Below are 15664 nucleotides of genomic sequence, written 5' to 3' on the forward strand. Positions count from 1 at the left end.
ACCTGGTTGGAATCGTTAAATATAAAATGCTCGGATGCCTCTTTGAACAGGAACAGTGGTTGCCAAGTTAACCCCATCACAGAGGCAGTAATTCTATCCATAGAGAAACGCTGGCCATGTCACAGCCACAAACATCAACAAACAATTAACCACGCGCCTCACGCACCATCCTGGCAGTGCACATCTCTATTCCAACTGCCATTCATGTATTCAATCTGAAGAAGGCTGCCTCCCAGCCGAAAGCTTATTAATTGTAATTCTAGTTTAGTTTGCTCTGAGAAGCTTTATTAATTTATCGAAAAAGAAAAGAGTTACAACACATCTCACATATAATATAATAAAACAACAAACAAAAATAACATAATCATTCGGAAAATAAACTTTAAATTCTAAATCAAAGTAATTGTACAATAATAAAATAAAAGGAAATTTATACAAATTTATGTTTCCTTCTTTAAGAGATGCGAATTTATTATTTCATTTATGTTTATTTGTTCCAAAAGATGATTTTCTATTGAAATTATTGCCAAATTAAAGAGTTGTTGTTGAGACATTTTCGATCGTAAATAATTTTTGATTAATTTTGAAAAATCCGTTCACCTGAGGCAACTGAAACTGGCAAAGTTAGAAAAATTCTTAATGCAACTGCTACATTTGGAAAAGTATCTATAAAATCGTTGTTAAAAATATATTGTACCACTTCAAAAGGAGTAATATTGTCTTTAATAATAAATCTGTAGCACTCTAAATTCTTCAGATAATGCTAAACCATTAGTATCACTTAACTTAATATGTAAATCTTTGCAATGATTTAAAAATTGTCATCTGACCAATTTTTTAATTCAGAAATATTATAAAACATTTTAAATATTTATACATGTTCTTTCATATTTGTAAACCTTTCAGTTAACAAGAAAATTGTTGCTTCCATAATTTGAAATAAAAAAATTAATTTTGATTTGTTGTGGATCCTGAATAGCTTCATCTCTGTTGTTTGTTATTTGATTTTTAGGAGCATTAGCAACTAAGGCCATATTGCTCTGGGATATGCGGTGGTCGTTCCCTGACCTTTCCGCATCCTCCGTATTTGGTGGTGATGGGCTCGAATCCCGGTCTAATCAAGAAGCGTGTGCTACGCACTGCTGCTCCTTCCCACCTGGCTACGGAGGTGCCTGCTTCATCTCTACTTCGTTTATTATTATTTCTCCCTGATTGGAGGATTCCACTCCGTGACGGGTACTGCTACCAAGTACACAGGGTGGTTGTAATGTCTGGTGTTACTGTTGGTTGAGGAAATCTCTGACTATCCTATAGGTGTTCAGGATTGCTACTTTCTGGAGTTCCTTGTAGGTGTTCTCTGGAAGACCTATTGCTGCTAGGCTGCTATGTAGAGTCTTTGGCACCATACCGATGGTTGACACAATGATCGGAATGGTCGATACTTCTTTCATATGCCACATCTCCTTGACTTCATGTCTCAAGTTTGTGTAGTTCCTAATTTTTTTCTCATGGGTTTTCTGGACATTGCTAGTGTTGGGCACTACTATTTCAATCAGGTAGGTAGCGTTTTCCATCTTGTCCACAAGGGTTATGTCCGGTCTGTTGTGCGGGATGGTTTTATCTGTTATTATGGCGCGGTCCCAGTACAGCTTGTGGGTTCTGGTCTCTAGTACTGCCTGGGGTTCGTACTTGTAGTATGGTACACTTTCTTTGGTCAATTGGTATTTCCTTGCTAGCTTCTGATATATTATCTTGGCTACCTGGTCGTGTCTGAGTGTACTCAGTCTGGGTGATCACCTTGCAACCCACGGTGATGTGTTGGATCGTTTCTGAGGCCAGGTGGCATCGTCAACATGTGTCATCTGACATTCAGGGCTCCTTTGCAATGTATTTTCTACAGTTTCTGGTGTTGACTACCTGGTCTTGGATGGCCAGCATGAATCCTTCAGTCTCGGGGAAGAGCGTCCCACTTGTGAGGCATGCATTGGAAGCAGTGTTATCAATATGATCTTGATGGAGGTCATTGTAGTGTCTGCCATGGAGTGTCTTCTTTGTCCATCTTTCTAACTTCGTTTCTTGTGCCGTCTGGGCGGGTGGGGGTTCCTCTTTTAGGTTGAGTGGGGTATGCCACTTATCTATCTTCCTTATGCCCCGGTGCTGTGTTGTTCTCGAAGTAATCCTTCCGGTTAACTGTCGCTGTTTTCTGTTGCTCTATCGGGTGTATCAGGCCCCTTCCTCCCTCTTTCCGAGCTATTGTTAGTCTCTCCACTGCTGACTTCGGGTGGTGTTGACGGCTCGTGGTCATCATTGTCCTTGTCTTTTGCATGATATCTTCTAGCTCATTGTTAGTCCAATCTATGACCCTAAATGTGTATGTTAGTACTGGAGCTGCATAGGTGTTTATGGCTTTAACTGTGTTCCCTCCATTCAATTTTGCTTTCAGCAAGCTTCTGAGTTTCTGATGATATTTTTTGGTCCGGCACTTCTTGATTTCCTTGTGCTCTAACTGCTGAGCCCGCATCATCCCTAGGTATTGTAGGTCTTATTATTATTATTATTAACCTTATGGTGCAAGGAAGCTTAAAGCTTATGCTGTACCAGGCAAAAAAAAAATTCTGAATTACTCCGATAGAGAGAAGTAGAAGGAATCGCCAAGAAAGAGAAGAATGATGATATCCAGCTCAGGACCCTGTTATGAAATCAAAATGATGTGTTTTCAATCTTTTCCTTACAGTGCTTACTTCTGGAAATGAAACTTCAATGCCAGTGATAGTAGCCATATTATTAGCTGAATCATGAATTTTTGGACTGCTTCCTTTGTTCTATTTTCTTTCAAATATTCCCTAATATTTTGTAGACATTCAAGAGCTTCATATATATCAGAATCCTTTTTTTTTTTTTTTTTTTGCATGATATTTAAAATATCATGACAAATTATAATTGAACAAAAAAACTTATAAGATGTTATATTTAAGGCATGATATTGATTTAGCATGATTCCTTGTATCCATATTTTTATTTTCATCTTCAGTGATTATAGCAAAATACTAGAAATGACTAGCTTCTCTAGTCATTTCTACCATTTTATCTGTAATATTCCAAAGGTCGTGGGTTTGAATCCCGCCTTGGGCTTGGATCAAAATACTGCAAAAAACCTCGGGAGGTGCACTATAGCCACAGAAGCCGATACGCCAATAACTACCGAAAAAAAAAAATCTGTAATATTTTGTGAAATTATTTCAATAATTTAATTTTGTATTTGATCACCCAAATAATGCACAGTATTTTTCGATTCAGATTTCTGAATACGGCGAATATGTTCTGTCATAACTGAAACAAATTTAGCAATCGTTCCAGAAAGTTTTAAAAAGTTACCACTGTCATCTTGATATAAATCTTTTAATGATCCTCTGAATGCTATGCATTGCCTTGCTAAAAATAGTATCATATACACTGTTCAAAGAAAGTGCATCACCTAGGAATTTCGCATTTCTAACTGTTTTTTGGGATGGTATGTTACATTGACTAGCATCACAAATAGAAATATAAACAAAAGATATTTATTAATAGTTAAGGCAAAGCTAAGTAATATTTAACAGGTGCTCTCAAAATATTCCAAAATGAGCATTTTCAACCTTTATACAACAGTTTTGGTAAACACAACAATTATGGCTGAAATGTTATCAGAAGCCCTCAATTTGCTTCAGTTTATCATTTTAAATGGAAAACAAAATGAAAAGTTCACCAGGTGCAAACTAATATTTAGTTGAACCGCCTCTGGCCCTGATGACAGCGGCACACTATCGAGGGATTGACAAAATCAATTTCTGAAGATAATCAACTGATAGTTCGTGGTTCCAAACACGATGAATTATGGCTTCCTTGAAGTTCACAAAGGGTCTTTGGTTTCTTTCTGGCAACTGCAGATTCCACACGATGCCAATAGTTCTCTATAGGATTCAGGTCCCGGCTGTTTCCTGGCCAACATTTTTTCACCTGTAACAAATGTAAAGACATTACTGTTGAATCTCTAATGCAGAAATGAAGCTCAAGTAACTATAGAAGTGCCTACTTACCCTTTTCGTCCGATGACAAGGAGCAGGGTCATCCTGAAAGATGCAGTTACTTGGCAGGTTGAAATGGTCTCTAATGGTGCAGAAATTTGCCTTCCAATATAGCCAGGTATCCATTGGCATCTACGGAACCTGTTATAAACTGCACTGACCTACACTGCGATATGAAATGCACCCCCATATCATTTGGCTGGTAGGGAATTTCACTGTAGACACCATACAGTCTGGATGGTGTTCTTCACCACGTTTACGGCAAATCGTTTGTCTCCCATCAGAGCCATGCAGGTTGAATTTCTTCTCATCTGAGAAAATAACTGACTTGCACTGCATGGGGGTTCATTTGACATGCTCCTTGCACAAAAATAATCGGGAGTTTTTCATTTTTTGTGTGAAGAGGGGCTTCTTCTTTAGGACGATAGGCTACAAGTCCATTTTTGAAGTGGCGTCTTCTTTCTGTTACTGCACTTGCTACCACTCCTGTATGTTCTTCCCATTCTCTTTTCTGCTCGGACAAAGAAGTACGGTTTTCAAGTCATAAGTGCTTCAAAATGCGGTCCTGTTTTGGCGTAGACTCGTTTGCATCCAGTTCCTTTTTTCCTATCAGCAGAACCAGTATTCTTGAGTTTGGAAAGAAATCTACTCACTGTTGACTGATTACAAAACACTCTATAAGCAATATGATGGGAAGAACATCCTTCCTCACGTAAAGCAACAATAGCACTCTTTCTTTGTGGCATTAACTGCACGTAACTCACCATCCTGACACAAGCAAGGAATGACTGCAACTCTTGCAGAGCATCCTTATATAGCCGAAAGTAACAGCTGATGCAATATTATGCCATCACCTACGTGTGTCAGTCTTATCTGATATGCAATCTGTAAGAAATATTGCCATATACACTTACGTTATTCGGATGACAATTACATTTTTAAGGGGTGATGCATGTTTCTTTTAACACCAGTGTATATTATTCTGGCTGAAATCCAGAACATGGGTATCTCTGTTGTGGGCGTAGCAGAAGAAGGGAGTGATTGTTCGGTTGAGTTCTGTGATTGGCTGATTATTGGGAATGCATAATTTACTTCATTTTGTGTCTTTGATTGGATGCAAATTCGCTTCTCATGTTAGTAGGAAATACAAAATTAACCTGCTGTTGTTTAGTCGTCATCATGGTGCTCTGCTGCCCTCGGTTATTGTTATTCCATTTGCAAAAGGATGGATGTAAAATTGTAATTGAATGGTGTATGAGTGTGAATTTGATACCTTCGCAGTGCATGTTTTCAGTGTACTGGCATGCGAGGACTGATGAGGCTAGTTTTTTTTTTTTTGTTTTGCTTTCATGTTTCTTGATGATTTGATGTTTTTTGCAGCAATTGTATGTATGAGTTCTTAGTGTCAGGTTCTCTTTATATTAGTGGGGGTATGGGGGAAGCAGCCCCCAGAACACACACACACGCACACACAAAAAAAAATAAACATTTCTGTTGACGTGTATGAGCAATCATCATTGTTAAAAAAAATTGCCATTTTGTCGTTTTTTTTTCTTCATTTTAGCTCCGACATATTGTGATGTCACGTGACATCTTAGGCGCCTCCGTAGCCAGGTGGGAAGGAGCAGCAGTACACAGCACAGGCTTCTTGATTAGACCGGGGTTCGAGCCTGTCACCACCAAATACGGAGGATGTGGAAAGGTCAGGGAATGACCACCGCATATCCCGGAGCAATATGGCCTTAGTTGCTAATGCTCCTAAAAACCAAATAACTAACTAACGTGACATCTTCCAGTACCATGCGGGCGAGGTGGAGAGAGGGATACCAGTGAGTGGGAGTTGCCTTCATGTCCTATCTCTGTTTTCTTCTGCTCTTTCTTGCTGAAGTACGCAGTGTTATACTCCATGTTCTGGAGTATAACACTGCGAAATATAAACATGAAACACAGACAGTGCCGGACAAAGGCATTTCAGCACCCTGGGCAGAAAGATTTTTTGGCGCTCTTTACTAAGCATATATATATTTTTGCCTCATTGTTCTTCTGTTTCTGGCACTCCAGGCAGAGCCCTGCTAGCTCGTACCTTAATCCGGCACTGAACACAGATCCAGATAATAAGAAAATTAACCGAAGTCTGCAATGTCATGTACTGCATTTATTTCAAATGAATTATTTTCTTGCTGTGTTGAATGACCAGTGCGATTTCTGGGTATTTGGAACAGGCTGTTGGATAGGTTTTACGAGTACCACTAAGTTACAGAATGGTAATCCCTTTAACTCTTAATTCATGCTTAGTAAAGCACTAATTGTCTCAATTGCCTGAACACCAGAGATGCGAACTGTTAATGCGTTCCCAGTTAAGTCTCTCGTAATCCGTCAGTTAAATGGAAATTTTCTTTTATACTGAAACTATTTTAAATGTAATTATCAAGGGGAATCCAAAAAATATCGCTAAATAGAAAATTTTTGTTTTGAAGAAGTATAACGTTAAACATAGGTTCAACTTGTATATGTAAAAAAAAAATTTCGCACCCTCCTGAACTGCCGCCCGTAAGCGACGCGTACCTTGCTACCCACTTGCAGCAGCCCTGTTTATATCTTTTCTTTCAACTTTTCTATTAAAAGAATCAAGAAATAATTTGCGGGCGGGCGGGGGGGGGGGGGGAATAAAACTGCCTACATTTGGATTTGATCGTACCCAATATACACAGAAATAGTGGGTGGGCCAGTAAATAAGATAATAGGGGATTTTAACTATCCAGATATTGATTGGAACTTGTAGATTGGTCACTCACACACAGTAGCGTAGGAATGCCTTGGCATTGGGGCAAGTGCCAAGGGCACCACTGACAGGCCACATCAGTTCCATGCCAAGCTGTTTCGACGCCCAAGGCTAGCTGACGAAATGGCATGCCTAGATGATGTCACATCAGAATGCGAGCAAAGGGTGGGGTGAAATTAATTTTCGCCAAATGGCGTGTTTTCAGAGGGTGAATCAAGCCTGTACACATCCTTAAATCTGAGTACATACTGCATATCAGCAGATCTATTTGCTGCCAGAATGTAATTTTGAAGGAACCAATCAGGCAACCGCTTCATCAGTGCATGCACGAATGCACAGCAGTTTGCAATTCACCCATTACGTACGTTTTACGATACTGAATAAGTTAGAAGTTATAAATAATGTGTGTATAGTGTTTTTGTGCTTGCTATATAAAGAGATAATCGTGAATATTGTGATTTATATTTTAAATAAAACCTCCCCAGGGAACGCCATCAATTAAAGTGTAAAGTAGGACAAAATTCCCTTAGTTAAAGTAAAACATGACGAAAGCCCCAATTTTTTCCGTTTTCAGTCTTTAACACCATTATAAAAATTTTAGAGGGGATCTTTAGAAATAGAAAAAAAAACTAAAATTTTAATAATGACGTAATCCTGAAAAATATTATAATCTTTGCCTGTGTTGGTTCACTCTACTTGATAATTTTTTTGTCTACCTAATTATCCTCCAAAAGTGACCTGATGCACTCAGGTCACCATTTAGTGATCATGTGACCTCACTTTATATCTTAGCAGCCTGCCAGGGGTTAAATCAGAATTAACCTCAAATCATTGCTGGAGAGGGTAAGTCAGGTGTGTGTATATAAGGCTACTAGATTTAACCTGAGGCATCAGTTCCACTTCAGCTATTATAGTGTTAACGTCTGTTGTATTATACTGTTGTTGTTGAGCTTTGCAGTGTTTTTAAAAATTGGTTATACTCTTTGAGTGACCTGAAAAATTGGTCTTTCTTCAATCATCGTGGAGATCATCAAGAATAATAAAGGAGGTTCTAAACGGTGTGCCAAAAGCTATTTATACACCAAGAAGAGTTCAAACAGTAGACGAATAAGTTGGGAATGTTCCAAATCTCTATGAGCAAAGGTTTTGCTCATAGAGATTTGGAGGTGAAGCAACCACTTTCAGTGACTGAACACAGATCCTAACAAGGATAAAGCAGGCAAAGTAAGGAGCACCATAAAGACAGCTGCTTTTACCAACAGGGTCGGATCTGCATATATTGTTGCAGATGCCATATGTCAATAACCACTTGAAATCTGTTGTACCATTGGTCGGCTAGACTCTTTGAAACGTAACATTTAAAAAGAAAAAAATACAGAAAGAAGCATTTCCAAAGGACTTTGCATCCAGCCACACATCCTGATGGACTACTTCCAGTATTCATGAGAAAGATTCCTCCCAGTTCCACTATGGTTATGGAATGTCCATCAGGCAACCATTGATGAGGAGGCTCGCACCAACAACCTGTGCGAGAGTTGGAATTTTGCTTTCCATGGGCTTGTGGGGCATGACCACCCAACCATCTGGAAGGCCATTGAAAGTATTAGAAAGGATCAGATGGTATCAACAGCCCTTGATTAAGGATTCTCATGGTGAGCCTCCAAGAACACGAGTCAAATGTGCCACAAAGGAGTATCAACGGCGTTTAAAGAACCTTTGTCTAGACTATCTGAAGGAATTTCTGAATGGCGTAGGTCACAGCATCAGGTGGAAGAAAAATGAACCGTAACACTTAATGAGATTTTCAATATTGTGCTTTATTTGCTTGATTTTTTATAGATACAGTGTGATGTTCCTTTTATTATGTTCATTTTTATGATTGTGTAAATGAGTTTGTTCTTCTGTAAAGCAGTGAGCTATAGATTTATAATGTAAAGTATTAAAGCAGTGCAATACTTACAATGCCTTCCTTATTGCAGGCTTATGACATAACATATGTAATATTTTACATGTCAGAGAAATGTCCATAAACTATAAATAATAAGAATAAATATTATTCTTATAATTATTTATAAGAATATTATAAGAATAATATTCTTATAATATTATTCTTAATATTATAAGAATAATATTAAGAATTAAGAGTCTCAGGGAATTTTTTGTCCCACAGAGTTTTTTCCCTAGGGGTGTTTTGTCCCAGGGTATTCTATCCTACACTGCTCCTGAACATAGTGTTAAGTATGTATCCTGTCACTAATAGCCGATGTTTCAATAAATAGTGGAAATACAAAAATTGTTTTGTATTTCCACTATTGCAATATATTGTTTTCTGTGCCTCTTATTTGTATCTGGCACAAATAATGTTTCATTTTGCAGCTCAGATAGATTTAAGGACTGGAAACATGTAAATCCAAACATTCTATTTCATGAGAATTCGTTACAACACATAACCAATTTCACAAAATGGAAATTGGTAGAAAAGGGTCTTCAAAAATGTGGACTAATTGACGACGTTGTATAAGCAGCACTAAGAAGCGAAATTTCAAAATGGCGCCATATACTGAAAATAATATTAAAATGTGTATTGTTCTGTGCTGAAAATAATTTGACATTTCATGGACAAGTTTATTAAACAGAGGTCCGATTGTACTTATTATTATTTATTATGATTTTACCAGTTATCGAAAAAAGGTGTGTAGCCACGAATTTGTCAAGGGTGCCAAAAACCTAGCTACGCCTCTGTTCACACATTAGCATGACTTTTGTGGATTCGTTGGATGACTGTTTTCTTCAGCAGCATGTTATAAAGGCAACAAGAGGAAGTTACACGAGTAATTGCAGACTTGTTAGCTTAACTTCTTTTCCAGGAAAAATAATAGTCTGGTTAAAGAAGTAATACATGATCATCTAGACAGGAATGCAATTATACTGCAGGCATGGCATGAATTTGTTAAGAGGTGATCTTGTCTAACCAATCTGATTGGATACTGTGATGCAGTAACAAAGGAACTGGAAGCAAAAAATAGTTTTGATATCATATACTTGGATTTCAGGAAAGCTTTTGATACCGTTGCACATAAAGACTGCTGTACAGATTGAATCAGTGTGGCATTAAGAGAAAGTTACTGCTATGAATAAAGGGATGGTTGAGTGAGAGAAGAACAGAGTGGTTATTAATGACACTGCTCTTCGTGGACTAATGTTATTAGTGGAATTTCCCAGGGTTCAGTGCTGGGCCCATTATCTGTTTTATATTTATTAATGATATCAATGAAGGTATATCACACTTAATGTTTAAGCTTGCAGATGATATAAAGGTTGGTTAATGACAGTAATCAGGATAAGCTACTGCAACAAGATCAAAAATAATTAGACAAATGGGCTGAGAAAGTGAAGTTTAACAGTGTCAAATTCAAGGTTCTTCATATGGTTAGCAGTAACCCCAGATTAATGCACAAACTGTGTGGCACTACAGTTAAGTTAGTGGAAAATGAAATTGTACTGGGAGTAATTGTTCAGTCAGATATTAAGTTCTCTGAGCAATGCACACAGGTTGCCCAGACAGCTCATTGAGCTTTGTCAATGAGGTACAGGAACTGTGCTATCAGAGGTAAGGAAGTGATTATTCCACTGTATAAGGCAATGGTTGTATCTTGATTACTGCCTACAGGTCTGTAGGCCCCAATTTAGGAAGTATGTAGGTCTGCTGGAATGAGTGCAGAGAAGGGCAATGAGATTGGTGAAGGGAATGAAAGGGTGGGCTTACCAAGAAAGGCTTGAGTTCTGTAAATTGCAGCATCTGGAGACTAGGCATCTGCAAGTTGATCTGATTGAGGTGTTTAAGACTTTGAATGCAAGCTCAGTGCTGATGGCATTCTTCTTCTTGTTCAACTACACATGAGGGGACATAAATTCAAACTGAGAAAGGATGGGGAAGGTTGAAATAAACTGGATTGTTGGGACAAGCATCCATCTGTTGTTGTGAAAGTGGGTAGTTTGAATAAATTCCAATTTAACAAATTGTTGGAGGGGATGGACTGGTGATGTGTTAAATTTTTTGTTGATTCTTTATAAGCTTGCTTTCTTGCATCATATCTGCTAATAATAATAATAACATAGGTGAAACTCTTATCCAGTACATTACTGGTTAAGCTATTATCATTGTTCTTTAAATATCCAAAATTGCAATGCCATTTTGTAATTTGCAAAAGTTCAGCAGTTACATAATTTTATATTTAAAAATGAACTCGTTAAATTATGTTAAAGTCATTTAATATTATAAACTCAAATCCTGATTGATAACTTTCAAGTTATATATGATTTTTTTTTTTTTTTTTTGTAGATGAAAAACTCAAGGTCAGTATCATGAACAAACATATTCTCAAGAATGATTTTGTTAATCCATAATAGATTGTTAGGAGTCTTCATCGGGAAGTTTTTATCGTATTCTGTTAGCAGTGGTGTGAAGTTCTGTAATATGAATTTTGGTGTAGAGTGAAAAATCTGCTCTATCTCAAAATGCATATATAGTGTAGGCAGTTATAAGCACTTCTCATTTAATTTTTTTCCCCTAGTCATGAGAACATTTTTTCCCCCTGTAACATTAAAATATTATTATAATTATGACTGTAGCTTTTTTGTCCAGATTTGTAACCTGAGTGATTGAAAATGCTGATTTCCTTATACTACCCTTCAAAAGTTTATAACAGTTCCACATGTGACTATTTCTGAACAACTTTTATTTTTTGCACATCAATGTTTTGACTCCTTTTTCTTAAGTATTAATTATGTTCATATCTATGGTAATTAATTTTTTTATAAATACTTAAACTTTGAAAGCCAAGTAATTTTTCACTTGGTTTTCAGAGTTTGAGTATTCATAAAAAAATTAACTACTATAGCTGTTAAGGACAATGGCTCTGCCCATAGTCAAAATGCCCTCTGGTAGCATATTGGCTAAGGATAGAGTTGTAAACTCTATCCTTAATTTACTTAAATAGAGTTTATTGCTACTGACCTATTATCTGGAATATTCTTGAAGGGAACTGAGAAGGAGTACAGCAGGATTGAAAAAAAATTTTTTTGTTTAATATGAAATAAGTTATAGGGGTGTGGGGTGGAAACAGGATAATCACTCATGAGTTAAAGGCTCTCCACGACCGTTCACTGGTTGCACTACTTTCCTTTCAATTTAAAAAGTCTTAAGTTTGATTTTCATTGCCAAACAAGAATTTTATTACTATCGATGAGAGCAAGTAGGAATGGATTTATAAATTTGATCTTAGGGAAACTATATCTATACATGGATCTCAGATAAAATATCCATACAGAAACCACTACAAAGAGGGAAATTATGGGAAAAAAAAATTCAAATAATGATACTCAAAATAGTAATTGGGGGCTATTTTTTTTTTTTTTTTTTTTAATTAAAAATGGTATAATGATTGTAGCATTTACTGTGATTTAGATGCTGCATCATAGATGTAGGGACCTGATTAACACCTAAAACGTCCTAGGTAATACTTGTTTAATTTCTTTGGGGAAAGGGGGGGGAATCAATGACAATAGCCTCTCCAAAAATATAGGTCCCCATCTAGTTGCCCAATTTACCTATTGGATAATTCAACTCTGAGAGTAGGAACAGGTTTTTCAAGCAGTGGTTGAATTAATTGGTGTTGGGTTGAGATGTAAGGTTTTTCATTAAAGAAGTGTGGGATATTTTTCCTGCAAAACAGACAAAGTGAGTGTAATGTAAAATACATGGTGCAATATTTATAGACAGTATACCCCAATCCTCTTATTTGAACAAACCACTTATCTTAATAATAACATAATCAGATTTGCACAGATTTGGCATATTATCTGCAACCTTTTTTTTCCTAGAATAGATCAGAAAATATAGAATACTAGAACTTCATATTCTATATGAGTAATTATTTAACATTTTTGCTGCCACCTACAACCTGTCTGTTTGGATAAGTTTTTTTTGTCTTCCTTAGAAAAAAAAATATGATTGTATGAACTGTTCTGACGGGGGAAATTTTTTTACCCTTTTACATTGACTGCTTTAAATATATGAATAGGCATGCTTTGGCCTAAGTAGCCCTTGTGCCACTAAACATCCAAACCAACAATCTCTGTCCTTCATGTGTCAAGTTCCGTGATACTATGGTGTAGTCTCATCTAAACTGGACAGGGTGGAGCCTTTTGTGGGCTTTCTTCTTGCCATGGTCAAATAAGTCAGTCTCTACTGAGGGTTATAGGATGAAAAAGTCGGTTATAGGATGAAAAAAGGTTTAACAAAGGAAAACCAGAAGAAAATGGTTTTTAAAGTCAAGTGATTTTTTAGTCAAGATGGATGGAAAATCATCTTGATTGCATATATGTTAAGTATTATAGTAAAACCAGTGTGTGTGCATCTGGAATGATAAGCATTAGCAAAATGAATGTTAACTATGATAAAGACAATTCTTTTTTTGAGCATTAACTTCTCAAATTATCAAGCATCACCATGAATCTTACTAGTGATGGCTACTGATACTTTGAGGATAACTGCTAAATGATATCTCTGACTTGTATGTTGCCAAGCTTACTCCAAAATTAAAAAGCTATTTAGACTACACAGATTTTTGGATTGCTTGCCATGAGCTCATTAATACAAGCATTCTCTATGCTCCTGTTTTCATTGTGCCCACTGATGATTGATGGTGATTTGGGGTAACATCATGCTCTTTACAATATTTTTATATTCTTTATAATTCTTATGGTTTATTTCTTTTTATAATTTAATTTAATCATTTTTTACTGTTTAATGTTACATGTGTTCATCTCCTTTCTACCTGATATGGTATGCCTGTATCTCAAGAAGTTTTCCTAATTTGTGTTGTTATCTTTTGGTCATGAAAGGCCATATCATATTATAGGAGGGTTATTCTAAAAGTAATGTGCAAAAGCAGTTTTTAAAATGAATTTATTTTATAACATAATTTACATTAAAAACCTTCAATGTAGTCTTCTTTACATCTTATAATTGCTTTCCAACATTCAGGTAATTTTTGAATTCTGCTTAACTGTCTGCTGAAGTTAAGCTCTCTGATCCATTGGGTCACAGCTGCACTCGTTGCTTCTAAAGACAGAAATCTTTATCCATGCAATGGTTCCTTACTCTTGGGAAATAGATCATAATCACAAGAACTCATATCAGGTCTATGTGGGGGTGAGATAGTGCTTCCCACTTGTAATCAGTCTAAATGAGCCGTACAGACTATGTGATACAAGGCCTTGGGTTGTCACAGAGTATGATCACCCAGCTTCCAATGTCTGTGGCCATTTCTGACAAATTTTTGGTCATTATTTCTGATAAAGAAATGTTGCATAGTAGTCTCAGTTAGTGATCTCTGAAGTGGCACATGATCAGTGGCAATAATGCCTTCATAATTGTAGGCCACGATGACCATTTGTTTTTCCCCTTTGATTGTTGAGCAACATTTAGAGGGGCATGGCAAAGATGGATGCTTCCATTTAGCTGTTTAAGACTTCAGTCTCAAACAGTTCAGTGGAAGCATCCACCAATGGAAGTGTCCATGTATCATCACGTTAATTGCAATGCAATTAACTGCATTGTAATTTCTTTGCTTTGCTCATTGTTCATCTGACAGCAAATGTGGGACCCATTGGGCAGTGACCTTGTGTTTTTTGTAACACCTTAGTTAAAGTTAAGTGAAGAGATGATTTCAGTATTCCAGCTTCATTGGCTATTTCTTCACAGGTCATATGCCAGTCTTCCTCCAGATTGGTGGTAATAATGACTGCTGATGTGTTGTCTGTAGATGTTCTTGGACCCGAGCATTGCTTGTCTTCAACATTGGTCTGACCTTGACGGAACCTTTAAGATCAGTGTGAAATCGTAGCATTCAAACACGTAAACCTTTGATATGGATAAAAGATCTTTCATATATCGAAACTGTAATATGACCCTGACCTGAAGCAATATCACCATTCATTTTTAAAAGCGTCTACTCAGACATTCAGTGCAGGAAAATTCTGTTTCAAGCACACTAATGTTGAAGTTGAACTTAAAATTATTATCATGATGAATGTCAGTCATGCAGGCATATGGAATGAGGAGCATGTGTGCAGTGTGCATTACTTTTGAGATAACCCTCATATATATTATTGTTTCAATAATGATTTCCTATGCTACTCTTATCCCACAGTTTAAGGGATTAATGCTTTCTAAAAAGACTGTCTTCAGAGAAAGCTTTAATTTTATACTGCCTATTGATAAAAAGAAAAAGATGCATGCAAGTGCTGTTATAATATTTATGTTACACATTAGTTCTTAAAGAATGCATTCCAAATAAATATAAGAATGAGAATACCTTATCACATATTTTTTTTAAATTTTTAGGAGTCAATTTGTTTGCTGTAGCAGCCCATGAGTTTGGCCACTCACTTGGCTTGTCTCATTCTTCACTTCCTGGGTCACTCATGTTTCCTTATTATCAAGATATAAAAGATAACTTTCAGCTTCCTTATGATGATACAGTAGGCATTCAGCAATTATATGGTAAGTAAAGAGCAAGACATGCAAGAGCAATTATCCTTTAAATACAGTTGATTCCAGTTATTTGGGAAACATCGGGACTAGTGCATTTTGGCCCAATTAAGTGGCTGCCCCAATTATCCGAAGTTTGACGTAAATAGTTAAAAATACAATGGATCCCCGCTTTACAATTGGTTCACTGTACAATCAAATCACATTATGATGGAGTCACCATAGTAAAGTGACGTTCACTATACGATGTGTAGAAAGTGC

The 15664-nt window shown here is 36.7% G+C and overlaps 1 protein-coding gene across 1 annotated transcript in view; it reads left to right on the top strand.

Moving 5' to 3' along the window:
* The window catches only part of LOC150085866 (matrix metalloproteinase-2-like), a 426755-nt gene that overhangs the window by 311386 nt on the left and 99705 nt on the right, over window positions 1-15664 (top strand). The window contains exon 4 of the mRNA XM_090373545.1: window positions 15257-15415. Coding sequence (XP_090229671.1) covers window positions 15257-15415 — 159 coding nt within the window. The remainder of the gene's footprint in view (window positions 1-15256; window positions 15416-15664) is intronic.

The sequence above is a fragment of the Mastigoproctus giganteus genome, chromosome 5 (genome assembly GCF_048544385.1).
Source record: "Mastigoproctus giganteus isolate SK-2022 chromosome 5, ASM4854438v1, whole genome shotgun sequence".
Classification (NCBI taxonomy): Eukaryota; Metazoa; Arthropoda; class Arachnida; order Uropygi; family Thelyphonidae; genus Mastigoproctus; species Mastigoproctus giganteus.